Raw genomic sequence first — 16,420 nt, forward strand, 5'->3', positions numbered from 1 at the left:
GACACTAATTATACACACAAGGCAGCTTCATCTGCACTGGGCAGAATGGCTCGATGCACAGCAGAGTTCAGTGCCTTCAGATCCGTGCATTTCCAAGTGAGTCAAGCGTGCATTATAACTGCAGTCACAGCAAGTTTCTGATGTGCTTCTCCAAGACTGACCCCTATTTTTTTCTTGCTTCCCCCCCTCTTCTTGTTTTAATTTTTTCTTTTCCTACAAAACAGTTTGAGAGAATCAGAGCATGACTTCTATCCAGTTGTTTCATCAGGCTAAACATGCCAACCACTTTTTCACATTCCTTTTTTATTCCCCTTTTGAATAAACTCTCCATTATAAAAATAAAATAGCTTCATTTACAAATACCACCTCAGCAGCATGCCTCAGCCCTCATTTTGCAGGGCTATGCCAACAGCCACAAACAGAATCAAAGAACCCAATTAAAAATCCATATTCATTAACAAACACCATGTATACTAAAATGCCCTGCATTGACTATGCCACCACAGGAGATGAAGCACTTGCTGAGTTTCCCTGCTCTCAGCCTGAAGCCCTGTTGTCTTAAAGGAAAGATTTTACCTTTGCTAGCACACAAGCTGATGAGAAAAGGCCCAGTATCCTCTTAGCCCATCGGGCTAGGACAGCAGAAGTGACAGCTGTTGACCTTTTGCCTTAGAGAGACGCCAGACAGGGGGCTTTGCCAGGCTGAGAAGTGCACAGAAGACCATGAAACTGTTCCAGACCTTCCACACTGAGGTCTTTAGGTACCAAGAGGGCCAGTTGCAAACCAATCTGCAGCATTACGAGCAGCCAATATAATAAGCTCTGCATATGCTTGATTGATGCAACTCATTGGCTAGGCAGGGCCATACCCGAGCTGATGCAGTAAATTAGCACATTCCCTTGGTTTCGGGGAAGTTATGCTGATTTACACCATCAACAATTTATCACCACAGAAAAATCACATACCATAAGTACAATATTTCAGACCTATACAATGAAGTTATATGAACACACGCAAGGATTATTTATTTATTTGTACCCACAAGCCTGAGATTTATAACTCGTTATAAATACAAGCTGGGTAATTTGCTTTCTATTTTTAGCAGGAATGCTTTGTGCAGAGAACAGCTGTCGGCCACTGGGTGCTGTGCTCCTCTGAGCAGCAGCTTCAGACAAATAGAGGCCTATCAGAATTACACCGGAGAACTAGGGCCATTGCTTTGCAGTGGAAAAAAATATTGAAAATAGTAGAAAGCAAGAAAAAATAATGGAGAACCACTCTCAGAGCTTTCCCAACTGGTTTTCCTACAGAAAGGAGCTGTATGGGATCACATTGCATATGTGCATGTCAGGCTGTCAAGTCTTCCTGAATAACCTCAGTGCCCACTATCCAGTTCTGATCAAATTTTGGAAACATTCACAATTCTCAGCGATAATGTATTCCCACTGACTTCAAAAAGACATACAGCTGGGTAGAGGTGAGAGAGTCTTCTAGTGTCTTCACCACGGGAAAAAAACAAAAACAAAACACATCACACGAACTCAGCCTTCTGTCAGACCAACAAAATTAGGCATATCCAGCAAGGGCATCCATAGGAAACCAGATCTGATCTTTCATTTTTGTCACAAAACTGTGACAGTGCAGGCACTCACCTTGGCACACGAAGGAAGATGGTGTTTCCCCAGGGTGGACACGCGCAGTGATGAACACCACTTTCTGTTCTGCACCTGGACGCAGGTTCGCTGCAGCAGAGGGGGGTGGCAGGTGACAGAGGGGAAAAAAAGAGAGACAAAGATCCTTAAACCGGGTCCCATATGTAGGACACACAGGGACATTAATATTAAAGCATATCCTTTTATTAAAATTGGTCATACATTATAAATAAGCGCAATCTATAATTAAAGTAGGCAGCGTCACTGGGTCTCCGCACCAGGCCATAACAGCAGACTGCACAAGGGCTGCAAAGCTAATGACACGCAGCCAAACCTGCGACAACAAAGTTAGCTCTCTTTTTAAAAAACAAGATTTACTACAGTGAGTTTAACTGCACTGTAATTGCTCTCTCACTTGTGATAAATGTCCCCCTGGGGCACCGAGAAGAACAGTGGGGGTCCATTCACATCGTGAAGCCAATTGCACCCTGCATTACACTTGATACAAACCTTAGCAGTGCCAAACAACAGTAAGTGCTAACAAATGATACTTATTAGCACGGGTTTTGTTTTTTTTTGGGGGGGAGGCTTGTGGGTTCTTTTGTTTCTTAACTACTTGGGTCTGTATCTGCTCTGATTGAAAGAGACAAAAAAAAAAAAAAAAAAAAAAGAATTAAACTGTGGAGAAACAGTAAGTATATGAATCATGTTAAGGAAATCACTTGCCCTGCTGCATGAAATAGCAAGAACCTCTGAAGTGGACTATAAAAGGTGGCTAATGGTGCACTAAGCAAAATTCTGTGAGGAAGAGAGAACATGGACCTGGAAAATAAGCTAGGTCCCCTTCAAATTACAGTTCAGCAGAAGGAAGACAGATCCTAACACAACTTTCCATGGGTTAATCCCACACTATTGAAATCATGATGCTTCATGGGTGAAGCAGGATGTTTTCCCTATTTGTGCACTGACAGCGTTAACAAACAGGAAATAAAAATTATACCCCTTCAAAGAAGTTTTGGGAACTTAAAAGACCATAAGAGGACTTCAGTTAGATATCTTATCTAGATCTGAACACACAGCAGGAGTAATACTAGACACAGCAGGATCCAATTTAAATCTTTACTCTGAAATAAAGTTTTTTCACTGAAAGGCAACTGAAAACTAAATCCAAACTTTTTTTGTTTGTTTGTTTTCTAAATTGGGCTTATACATTACATACATACATTCTTAAACAAGAAAGATATTTGGAGCCTGACACCAACACCTGAGGGTTGTTTGTTTTTAATTTCCTGAGTCTTATGAATGCTCAGCTTACCCAGTAGTAAATCACACCTAACAAAAAATCACAGAAATAATCAGTACATTTTTGGTTGTTCTCAGGAGACAACTGGACAACAGATCTCAGCAAGGTTTTTATTTATTTATTTAGCCCTTCTAAATGCCCTACAGGTGCTCACCTTGCAACTCAACCATTCATTTGTTCTTTCATTCTTGTTTCACCACTCTGGTGTTTCTGAGCCCCAGATGCAAAGGAATATAAGAATGTCTCTGACAAACATAGCAGCTGGTGGGGTCACTTCTGTCTTGAGGAAAAGTGGGAGGCAGCAAAAAGGAATACAACATCATCTGATGACCATCCCACATCATTTGCATTAACATTGATTAGCATGGGAGGAAGGAGATGTAGCAGCAAGCCAAATTTAATGAGCAAAAGAGGAAGTCTGGGATGACACCTGCAAGAGGAGGAGTTTTCTCCTCAGAAAAAAAAAAAAAAATCATTAAAGGGGCACAGACTCATCACAAAAGCAATGTTCAGCAACATGACTACTCAGCAAAGTGGTCAGCAAAATACTGGCCCGTTTGGAGCTGGAGCAGCTTCTCAACTAAGAAACTTTTTAGAGGATGAGATTTTTGCATTTGGTTATGACAGCTTTGACCCTCTCCACCATTTTCTTTTAAACTTTATTAAACTCAGCTCAATATTTATTCTGCTTTTATCACAATGTTTAGCACATTGTGATAAAAATGTCACAAATTTTGTGACAGAAATCACATTCTGTTTATCACAATGGTGATAAACACCAGGCAAATATCATACTGGAAAGAAACCCACTTAATTGCTAACAAACAACTCAAATCTCAGCTCTCTGAATACAACATGCATTATTTGGCCCACAACCCACATTCCTTCTCCAACACTATAGCACATATAATTGGTCACTTGAAGCAGTCTCATTGGCAACACTCCCTCAGCTCTCACCTGGTAAATGACAACTTCTACTCTTGGTTACAGATTACACAAGTCTAACTAAAACAGAGTCCCTCAGAAAATGTTTTCTACCAAAAGAAGACAAATCACAATCTAAACCTCCATGGAAAGGCAGAAAATTCAATTAACCTTTTCCATTTCATTTTTATGCTTCTATAATACCATAGAAACAACTATTTGTATGGAGTAGCTTAAGTAACTAGAATTTTCTTGCAGAAATAATCAATTTATGAAATCACGTTTGCATTACCAAAATGAAGATCTGTAACAGGACTGAAATAGAGTTTGTTCAATATCGGAGATCTTTCCTGTTACCACGCCAGTTCAGAAAGAGACTGCAGAGACAGCAGGTTTCTGGTCCTAAAGCCATGGTATGGTATTGGCGCAATTTCCCAAATTAGTACTGCTAAGGCTGGTGAAGTACAAACGAAGAGTAAGTCTCATCCCAGCAGTCTACCTCAGAAAGCCTTTAACTGGTGCCCATGCAGGAGAATGTGGAAATGAACTCCGATCCTTCACAGAGTGCTGCAAAGCTGGGGCAAGGTACTAATAATGGCTTTAGAAATGGTTTGCCTTTCTCCTCTCCCACATTTTACCCCATTCATACTAGACCTGAAGGCTCTAATCAGAAGAAATAGAAACCATTATCCTAAAAAACGTGCATTCATTTGATTTTAATGCCCACACATTTTCATGAAATACATCTATCCACTGGCAAAACAAATTCCAGTCTTCCTTTCCCAGGGACTTTGCAGCATGAGGTGGGCTGTTGCCAGCATTTTGTATTCAAAACCCTGCAAGTTGAAGACTCCACAGAGGAAATAAAAAAGAACTATATTGCATTACGCTTCACTGTGTTGTCTCGGCTTGTCTGTCCAACAGAACTGTAACATCTGCGTTGAAAGCGAACACTGATGTCGTTGCTGTCCTGGCTGCCTAGTCTCTGCTACATTAAACTGCTTTAGCAAATCCAATCCAAGCAGCATTTACTGTACTCTGTTTTTTCCTGAGAGACCAGATTAGCACCTAATTCCATTTGTTTTTGTTACTTCTGGTCACAAATGTCATTTCAGGTAGGAGTACATATCTCAGCAACACACACTACAAAAGAACACAGTTTCTGGTCTCTATCAAGCACCACTAGACTGGGTTGGGTCAAATAAACACAAGCTTTTCTTGCCAGTGGTTTGCAGGCCACGTCCCATCAACATCTTTAAGCCTTGTGTGAACAGTGCAAAGAAACCAAGTGGTACAGAAGGTAAAAGTGGTGCCATTTGTACTGCAGAGCAAAGACTGTACTACAGGTTCTTCAAATCAGACATCTAGCCCTAGTCACATTTTCGTGGTGGAGGTGGAAGCAGGATCTTGGCTCCCATACAGCATCCATGGGAGGTCAGCTCTGTGTAGGGGGAAGCACCTCCACACAGTGCCTTTGTTGTTCACTGACTCCCCTCACCTTCCAAGCATGCTTACATAGTCCCACCTGGAGCACAGAAGGATTTTGTTTAGCAAAGCCTCACTTGTGCCTGGACTCTACCAAGCAGCGGTCCTACACATCACACTCAAAATTGGATCCAACCCTCTCAAGTTCCAAATTTTCATTCAGGCTCTGGCCCTGACTCTGTCAGGTGCTTAAATATGTGATTTAGTTCGACAGATCTCTGTTGTGTTTAAAAATGGGCTTAAACGTAAGTGTTGGCATAAGAGCTTTGCTGAACTGGGGCCTTTTAGCAGGAAGCCTGCTTCTGAGATCATTGTCACAATGTTTTAAAGTTGGAGATTGTGCAACTATTATCCTTTATTGCCTATTTTATGCCAAAGTCTCTTTTCTTTTTCTTTTTACATCCCTCTTAAAAGCAAAGCTATTTGGGGGCATTTAATATTATTTAATCTCTTTACTCTGGCAGCGTAGAAATTACAGGGACCATTACAATGGTCCTGTGTGTGCGTATGCTTTATTGATATATATGCTGACCTAATATCAAATTGATTTTGCTCAGCTTTTCTGCTGACCACAGAAAAATGCAAATTGGGTATTATATTTGCACACTAATTTTATTGGGCCCTTGTGTCTTCATAAAAAGATAAAGTTTGGGCTAATAAAAATAAAACATTTCTGGTACTAATATAGGCAAATGTTTATGTAGGCAGGTAACAAATTGGTTTGTCATTTAGGGGAACATAAAGAACACTAAAATCATCTTTAGGCAAAATAGATTGGGGGCTTTTGCTTAGCTTTTAGCTTTCATTTGCAAAATCAATTTAATGTAACACAGTGTCTCAAAGACAGGGTGACACAGGATTAAGACATTCATTGTATTCCTCCACCATAATTCCCCCTTATTCAGAGGCCCTGGGATTTGGGTTTGCTCTTGTTCAAAGGAAATTAAATATATTCCAGGAAAAGGGAAAAAGGAACACTTAGACTTCTGGTATATGCAAGCATCCTATAGGGACAAACACAGGGGAAGGGCAGGAACGTGTGACTCAATGTTCTGAAGGTAGATGTTCGAAGAGTTATCAACACATTTCAGTGCCACAAGGAATTTGAAAGTGTAATACTTGTATGATCTCCTTGCCTAGCTATTTCTTTGTTCTTCCTTCCTCTTCCTTCAAGTCCTTTTTAACAATGCCTTATGCATCTCTTTGATGGCCTGCAACCTCTGCTAGACTGCAGCTAAGTGAACTTCGATGACGGTTTAACTAGATGGGCATATATCAACAGCCTAACTTCTATTTACTGAAATGAGTTGACCTATTTAAATCCCAGAGCAGCCACTATTTCTGCTCAGCTCTTGCTTTTCATCTTCTCCTTCCCCATCCTTCCCTCAATTGCAGGGTATTTTGGAGGGGTTCCATGCAGTGGGAGGTTACATAAACAGTTTTGATGTTAATACTTGACCGCATTTTCAAACTAATAGCCCAGCAAAGGGATCTGACTGTAAAACAAAAGGCCAGAAGTATCTCCTGGTAAAATTAAGCTGAAGTAGATCAAATGACACTGCGAAGCTATTTGCAAAATCAGAAATGGCAAGCAACTGTAGATGAAGATTCCCCTTACCTCCCAGACCCACTTGTTTGTTTTTAATCTTCATTAAGTCTTAGAAGCAACTGTTTTTCCATTTGGTCTGATACTGTCAGCTTGCCACCCTTCCAAGGCAGGAAAATTAACCACATATAAAACCATTCCAGGTACACTCATATCATCCTCCCTCACTCCTCCTCTCCACTGAAGAAACACTCCCACCAAAAACTGAGGCTTTGTTTTTAAATTATACATACTCTTTTGAACATTAGAACATACAGTCCTATGAATAAGAACAGTAATCTGGAATATGAACAGCACATCATCATCCTCAAATGGCCAAGGTGATGACAACTCATAATTAAGGATGCAGACAGTAGCATTTAATGTCACCTACCTGCATCACCGTCATATCATAACAGTTTAGCAGACAGGTCCCTAGCCTGCTTTCATTTTCCCTCTCCTGCTTTGCTATTTATAAAGTCAGGTTGGAGTGTAGATAAACCCCTTGTCCTCCAGAGACCACAGACAGGCAGTAAATTATGGGAAGGCTAAGTGGTACATCAAATGTGTCTCCTCAAAGCTATATATCATCTTGTTAAAGTTGATGCCTAATCCCAGAACCCCAGAAATCATTCCCAAAATCCCAGAAAATGTTTGTGTCCTTCAGCTGGTATAGAACAAGAAAATAAAGCTCACCTGCAGGAAAAAGCATTATAGCCATCTTTTTCTAGAAGTCATTTTGTTTGTGTGCCTTTCAATACTATTTCCTTAAATTCTGTAGAATCAGAACACACCCATCCATATTTGAATAAATAAACTCTGATCTACAGCACTCATTTTTTCTTGCAGTTGTCAATATCATGTTGCAAACTAAAACCAAAACATGTAGCATTTATCTTTTAAAAATCGTACACCAGACAAACACAGTAGTTTATGTACATAGCACTTCTCCAGTTACCACCAGTGGCAGTATAAAAATCTTCAGCCATTCCACAGAATTCTCTTAACTGAACTCCACGATAGTGAAGATAGGCAGAAACACTGAGGAGCTGCCTGCAGCCACAAGAGAAGTGGGTCTCATCTTAGGGAAGGAATCAATGCTAACTGGTACCTATCTTGTTCTCTCTTTTCACAGCTATCACCCCTCTAGAAATGCTTGCTGTCCCAGTAGCTTTCACTTTATACAAAGGAGAGAAATAAAATATAAAAATAAAATATTCAGATGCAAGATATTTCCACCTGCAATACTACAGTTACACTGGTATCTTTTCAGTTTGTCTTTAAAATCCAGGGATTCAAAAGATATTGCTAGGGCATGCTATAAAGCAATTCTCTATCAGCTCTCTCCAGTGGAGAGGGCTAAGGCTATGTTTGTTTGCTACAAGTATGCATGGGCTGAAAGATAAGGGAATAATTTATGTCAGAATTTCAGCCAAGATAGCAAAGAGGGAATTACCAACCACTCACAGAACAGTCCAGCAGTTACAGGAGCAGCCAGGACACCTTTGTTCTGTTCTTTCCAGTTTTGCTGTGGATTTGTCTGTGATTAACTTCAGTACTTAAAATTTCCCCATATAAAAAATGAGCATAAACACGTGAACTACAGAAGAGGACTGAGAATCTCAATACAGCTGTACTCAGACTAAGCTTCTGAGATGCAGAGCCACATCATTGCATCCACAGATCCTTCCAAAAAAGCAGTTCTGAAATGAACATCTGCAGCTGCCCGGAGATGAACCTCTTGAATCCTCTTGTCCAGTATCTCTAATCTCTCAAGGACAATGGATAAACAGAAAAGAAACATGCAGAAAAACATGTATGGGTCACAGAAGATGTTTTTAGAAAGCTGTGCACCCTAGCACCCACTGGGGCTATGCCTTCATTCTCCTCAGAAACAGCCAAGAGCTCAACGTGAACAGTAGTGGAAAAAAGACTGGAGAAGCACAAAATGGTGGACATAGCTGGGTAGTTACCTCCCAATGTATTTTGTTCTAAGTAGAGTCATAGATCATTCTGAGGAGAAAAGAAATGAAAAAGCAATCAAGGTTTCCTTCCTCTGCCAGCTCAAACCCAGGGGAGCAGTGAAGCACAAAGTATTCCGCAATGCAACTAACACAGTCACTGGATTTGCCTCCTGTATTCTCTCTCTCAGACGTTGACATGAACACCACAAACCATTCTCTCATTCTTCCCATAACACCAGTTGTAAGTGAGCATGGGGTGTCCCCACAGGAGGTGATATTTTTTTTCTTCTTTTTGCTCTGTCAGACATTCCGTGGGAGGAAGGCAAGAGACCGATACAGGGTTAAGCAGAATAAAGCCTTCCATGTACAAGACCTTGCTTGAAAGCAGTGATCCCAGGCAGGACATGCAAGGTGTTCTGCAAAAGGTTCTGGCCTTTACTGAACTATGGCAGTGTGTTCTTCAGTAGCTGAGCTAGAAGTCAATAAAAAGCAACCTGCTGAAATGAGATTCATGAAGAACACTGCTCCTCAGATCATGACTCTGACCTCTCCAGGAAGCACTAACACTGTCTTCAGAGAGAGTGTTGAGTCTGCAAGATGAGAAAGACACCAGTGAATAGCCCCTCTTCACATTCACAGCTTGCCTGAAATCAAAGTTCAGACCTGAGCATGTAGCACCAAAAATTAAGATTCTCAGTAGAGAATCTTATGTACCAAATTAAATACCTCATCAAGATGGTGGACACAGGTAGGCCTCAGCTTACCACAGGCCTGAAACACTTGTACACATCTCTAAAGCAGCACAGAAGCAAATCCGTCTTTACTGTAATATTAGTAATTGTTTTCAAATCAGGATAAGAGGCAGGTTCATTTTAATGTAAAGGGGATGGCAGAGAGGGTGGAAACCATCTCCTCTCACATCAGAAGCTGAATTACCACCTTTCCTGGACATACCGCCAGGCCCCTGCTTTGTTCGCTCACTCTTCCCAGTTTGTAGTCAGAGGGATGTGCTGTCAGGGAGTCTGTGGCCTGAGAGGAGTCCAAACAGTTCTACACAGTTTTGCTTATGTGTATATATTCTACACACTGGACCATGACCTATCATCAGCAAGCATCACAGACATGACCTTGGACAGAAGCATACTAAGAATATTCAGCCTGTATCGTACATCCAGCAGTCTAGGAGGATAAAATCCTGTCACACCCTTGTAGTTTACTTCAAGGGAAAATGGTGAGATGCATGCCCAGACGTAGGGCACCTTCATTCCTCATTAAAGATGAAAAATTAAGTAAGCTACCATCCTGATTCAGACACTGCTTATAACTCCCCACACACATACTATTACATAAGCAGTTACCAATAAACGTTTAAATTCTACCTGGACGCACAAAACTTTCTCCTACTCTAACCAAGCTGCCATGTCTCTTCCCCTCTTACCTGCTTTTCTGCGAACTGAGAACAATTCCTCACACAGATGATTTTTCTCTAAGATGTCTGCAAGCAGGCACATTAACTAGTGCACTAGTGTCTACCAATCTTAATTGTGCTTTTTGTCCCATCATTAGTTAGCAATAAATTTCAGGGGTACAATCACATGGCATAGCATATTGGGTATGCTATGCAACAATCATTTTGTCTGCATAAATATACTGGAAGGCTGTGCAAGCTTTGTACAACACAGCTAGTCAGCAAACTGTTAAAACCAATTTATACACATGCACTCTCTCTCTCAAGGCAATAAGCCTATGGAGAATTTTAATTAAAGTCAAAGGAGCTTTTAAAAGTGGAGAGGGAGAAACCTAGCACAGCAAGAAATAAATTAATAAAAACGCGCTCCAAGTTGAAGCTCAAGGGGATCACTCTCCGTCATCATTTATTTAAAGGATGGGACACGTCAAAGATAGGAATGTCAAGTGGGAGATGCTGTGAAGCAGCAGAGGACAGAAAATGGGCTGATGAACTGGATGCCACAGCTCCTGTAGCAGATCATTTTTTGTCACAGAGGTTATATTTGTGTCTGACCACCTGCTGCTTGATATTCACAACCTCTCAAAGTTAGTCACCAAAATATCTGTATTCCCTTTCACATTTGATCTAGCAAGGACCTTTCAGCCCATCTAGACCACCCTTGTCTGGCTAGCACCCAACTTGTGCTGAGAACTATTCCACTATCTCACCCCAAGGAGATTTTAGTTGGTATTCACCCAGCAGTTTCCTTTGCAGAATTTCAGTACTTCTCACTTGCTTCTTCCCCTGGTGTTTACATATTTTTAAATGTCTTAATTTTGCATGCATTGTTTTAGCTTCTGCTTAGGCTTTGGAATATTCCAGAGGAATGAACTGACCCCTTCAGATGAACCTATACGCACAAGCTCACCACAGATAAGCTCAATTCTCATGTCCTCACAATCTTTTTATATAGAAAGTTTCAATGCTCAGGTGAGAGCTGGCATTCTGCTCTTCACCTGTCATTCTTGCAGCCACTTGTAGCCTTTTCCATAGCAGGGAGATTTCTTCACTTGAGGCCAGTTGCAAACAAGCAGTACGACGCTGCTTAGCTTTAACAACTCCCAGTATCAGCTGCTATAGCAAACTCTCATCACCTCCACCTGCCTGTCTTGTAACAGCTCACTGGGGTGTAAGATGCTTGTGTGGATCAGTGTCCTTAGCAGCCTCCTAGGTCTCCAACCCTGTATTCAAGGGAATATAATGCTTCTAGTTGGTGTACCATCACAAGCCTCCCAGCATCAGATGCAAATGAAAGTAATCATCCATAATAAATCATGTGATTATGCTGGAAACCCATGCGTGTCTGATCCTTCAACTACTAGAATTATGGAGATCCAATATTAACTGCATATCTTGACACTCATTATCTCATTCAGTGTTATGCTGTCTATTCTTCACCAGCCAGATCCCTTGGTAGGGACAAAAGCTTCGTGGATTGATAAGATCCCACATCAATTTCCACATAAAAACAAAAATGTAACTAATTTCCAACATTAAAAAAAAAATTAAAAAAATGAAATTTGAACCTAATACATATATTTATTAGTGAATGTAAATTGAATTACGTTTTGCCCTTTTCCATAAAGAAGAAAAAAGAAATGCCCTCATCATGGAAAGAGGGTTAGAAAGGTTAAAAAAATGAAGAAAGTCAAAGTCATTACATTCCAATCAAACTTGATAAATATGTAAATTACAGCAACTAAACAGTTGGCTTTGACAAATTACTTCCACGTAATGGATTTTTCATAGTAATGAGGCTACAGTGCAATTGTTTTTTTAAAGCCTTACATTTCTCATTAATACAAAGTGTGAGTCAGTATGCACAATGGGGATATTTACTAAAAATTTAAGAAAAAATTCAGACAGTAGTTGACATCACAGAGGGATGCCACATCCTGAGATGGTGTCATTGCTTCCATCAGCACTGACAGATTGTTGACTGGTCTTTAATTAAGTAGCTTGAACTTGAGGTGCTATTCAATGCCAAAGAAGTACAAAACCTAGGACTTCGTTAGTTGCAATTCATTTGTGATATATTTATCCATCCAACACTATCAAGGGTGCCAATGGCATATGTTGCACAGACTCTCCAAGACCCACAAAAATGGAAAAAGGTGCAATAAAATCACTTCAGTGACCTTTAAATAACCTCTCTGCCCACCTGTATCTTCCTACCTCATTCAGGTCTTTGACCTTTCAGACCCTGCCTGCTGATCATCATGGCATTTGTGTACCATCTTCTCTGCAATCTTCCCAAGTCCCTTTCAGCCACTCAGCTCATAAGCTCTTCTACCCTCAGCCTTATCTTTATTTTAATAAGACTTTGCAACACAGGTTGGATGCTAGTCAAGAAAGATTCATGCAGAACACCCTCATTTGTAGAGTATTGCTTTCAATTACCTTACCATTGTGCTGAAAATGATCTGGTATTCAACTAGGCATCTCACAGTTTTGCTCTAGGTTCCAGTTTCACTTGATGCAACTTACTTAGGAACCTCTAAAACACAGAAAAGTTTGGAGCCAGCAACAGTTTTTCAAACCAAAGTGGCAATGACTGAAGTGGAAGTGTGTCCAGAAACATTGCAGTTTCCTTGATGTGCATTCATAGCCTTAGCAAGGAACACACCACACAGGGTTGGGAGATAGGGTGTGTAGACTGTTAGCAGTCAACCAGCCAGTTACTAGTACACATGAGACTATGTTTGGATGACCAAATTCAGTGACCAACAATTCATAAATTCATAAGTATAACATTGTACTTAAGCAACAAGCTGTTTTCTGCAGACATTTTACTGCATATGCAGAAGCCTTCCTATTTTTTTTTTCCTGATGTAAATAGGAAGACCCAGACTAATTACAGTAGGCAGAGAAGATTAGCCACTCTTTGTACCATACCATACAAAGCCAGATTACACTGGTGCACACAGAGACTCAGTTTACACATGGTGTGTGATAGCACAGATCATCTAGGTTGGATATAGACATTTCTGAACAAATAGAGGAAAACTTTCAACATGCATGACTATGTCATTTGATACAATTTTAGTTACTCAGCTATTCCTATTGAGCGAGGGCAGTATCCATGTTCCTTCAGCACAGGGAACTTCACCACTTGACATTTGAATTTGTGAGCCAAGGCTACAGAACTGAGTTTATAGTTACCCTACACACCGTCCGTGCACCTGAGGGTCAGCCAATACAGGATGGTGATAGATCAAAGAATATGCTGCTGATTTTAAGTAATTTAAAGTAAAAACAACCCTTCTCACCCCAATCTGTTGAAAGGACACAAGAGTGAGGAAGGGAAAACACAGCCAGGGGGAATGTCAGCAGAAAATAAGGACAGAGAATGTGGAGGAGGGAACATCATCTAATAAACCTTATAAACCCTGGCTATAGCTCTGCATGCATGCATTTCTTTTGCTGATATAGGATGCATACTCCATGTAATGCTATTCTTGTGAGCCAGGAAAATCTGCATGTAATACAGCAGGAGAATGCTAATGACTTTCAGCTGAGCTGGAATTGAACATTACTTGCTTTTATCAAAGGTAGACTTCAGAGCAAACAGTCAGCCTTGGGGTTTCTCATGGAGTTAGAAATCAGTGAATACAACATGACCACATACATCCCTCTTTGTGCTAAGTGTCCCCCAATTGCACAGGAGTTGATAATCCCTCCTAAATATCCCTCAGGCTATAGCAAAGGTATTTTTCAAGCAGCACTTTGTCAGTAAGAAAAAAGTAATTTCAAGCCCATTCAAGTGATGAATACTTGAAGCATAGGAGGGTTAAACAGCTCACCCAACACAGGCTGCTAAGTCATTGGCATGACTGCCAGCAAAACATTTGTACTCCCCACATCAACCTGTCCTTACCAGGCTGTGAGGACTGACCCTGTTTCTTCTTACCTACATCTCTGATGGAAGCCACATTACCTGAACACTCTTCCACATTGAAGACATCTGACAGATTTGGAGCTATTTCAGATAAAAGAAAAATGAATAGATACTCCAGATGAGTGGGAGAAAAACGGCAACTGATGGCCTTAATCCTGATGGCCTTTTTCAATAGAAGCTACCAGTAAATGACAGAAAAGCTTAATTTGAATGAAAAACTAGGTCAGCACTTGCAATGATTGCTTTCTGAGTTTAAGAACTGATTTAGAAGAAACAGAGAATAGATTACCCCTAATTTGCCTTATCTTTACATTCTTGATCTATTGATTATAATAATTGTTGCTAATGGAAAGATAGGTTCCACAAATATTACCATACAGACAGCAAGCAAGAGTGAAAATTGATTTAAACAGTTTTGTTTCCAGAGTGCTAGTGCAATGCAGTACTGCAAGACTGCATATTTCCAAGGCAAAGAAGAAAAAATAAAGTTTGTGCCATTAAGTACAAGGAGATTTTCTCATCACTGTGGAAAAATCTTTCAAACCAGTCATGTCCGCGCTGATGACATTTAAGACTGAACCCTGGAGAGATTTTTCAGAAGTTGTCAAGGCTGAGCCCAAACCACTACCCCAATTTTCAGAAAGCTTCTAAAATGAAAACTTTTTGAAGGTCATTGTCCTCTATCAAATATGTGATGTAGCATTGTCTGAACATGAGGATTGAAGTCAGAAATCCTGTGGTTTTTTTGTTGCTCCTCCACCAAACTGATGAGTAACCTTTCAAAAGACATTCAAGAATAAATCCACAAACAGATTTAACAACTAAAGTAACCTAAATCCCATTTAAGCCCAAAGTTTAGATCTTCAAAAACCTTTATTCAGTTGTCCCCTACTTTAGGAGATGTCAATATCCATAGGCAAACAGAGCTCTCTCTTTGGCCAAGTCCCCTCAAAAATGCACATGCCTCTGTCTCTCCCACTAGTTTCAGCAGGCATTTCTAAATATTACCTAATGGAAGGGAACCAAACAAAACATAGCAGTAAAAGCACAATGGCAACCACCTGTTTTCTTTAGTACTTACTCAGAAAGTCCCCAAACCAAAGCTCTGCCTGATAGCATTTGAAACTATATTCACACTTCCAAAAGTACCCTAAACATATCACACTGCAGAAGTGTTGTTGTTGTTGTTTTTAATATGAATGCTTAACATTAAAAAAGGACACAGCAGAATCCTGTTTTGCCTCCTTCCACACTGACACCCTTAATACTAATTTACAGGATCATGATTACTTTTGCTCAACAACTAACCCATTGTACATCAACTTGGGTGACAGAAAGCAAAGTAGATTCAGCATGAAGAATTACGAGCCTCTTCCTAGCTCTACAGCCTGAGGATGTGCATGCTTTCAAGGCTCAGATTTAGAACACAGTCTGGAAAAACTAAGATTATGGAGGCTGGGTCAAAAAGTTGTTTCTTCCAATCATCCTCTGGAATGGGAGCGTTAGGGGGAATGGCTTGCCTAACTCCAGGAGACAACTGTGAGTCAAAAAGCCTTCTCAGTGCTAATTAAAAAGTGTATTTAAGATATGGACAGAATTCAAGGCCTGTTCTTCAGGGCTTCATATTTGGGTGCCTTGATTTGGCTGGTTTTCTAATTCTCATTCTTTGAATGTTCTGGAACACGGATGACTACTGAAGGACTGATGCTTCCTGTAAGCATCAGCTCAGATGCCTTCAAAATTGGTGCAGGAGTTGTATGTACATACAACTCCTTTTTTGTACCCCTATATTTACAACTCAATTTACTTTCCCCCAGTTTAATAACACTGGTAATAATTACCTGGTTTTAAACGTTGCTTTGATATCCTTTAATGGAAAATAACTTTACATCTGCATGCATATATTACTAAAAATATCTCAGGTGTTTGTTATTTTTTCCTCTTCACTGGGAAATTTTGGAAAGCACTTTTCCAAAATCTGCACCTTGATCACTCAGTATTTTATCTACAAAAATGCAGACTTCAAGGTTTTATTTGCTTGAGTGGACAGGAGACATCAGGGGGAGGAAGAAAAAAAAAAAAAAAAAAGGCTTTCTTG

At 40.3% G+C, this 16,420-nt stretch overlaps 1 protein-coding gene across 1 annotated transcript in view; it reads right to left on the reverse strand.

Annotated features, from left to right (window-relative positions):
* AGBL4 (AGBL carboxypeptidase 4) overlaps window positions 1-16,420 on the reverse strand; it is a gene marked incomplete at both ends in the record, with an annotated part of 937,634 nt that overhangs the window by 221,461 nt on the left and 699,753 nt on the right. The window contains one exon of the mRNA XM_082766598.1: window positions 1,654-1,743. Within this exon, the coding sequence (XP_082622724.1) occupies window positions 1,654-1,743 (90 nt within the window). The remainder of the gene's footprint in view (window positions 1-1,653; window positions 1,744-16,420) is intronic.

This window comes from Aythya marila (assembly GCF_965140915.1).
Source record: "Aythya marila genome assembly, chromosome: 8".
Lineage (NCBI taxonomy): Eukaryota > Metazoa > Chordata > Aves > Anseriformes > Anatidae > Aythya > Aythya marila.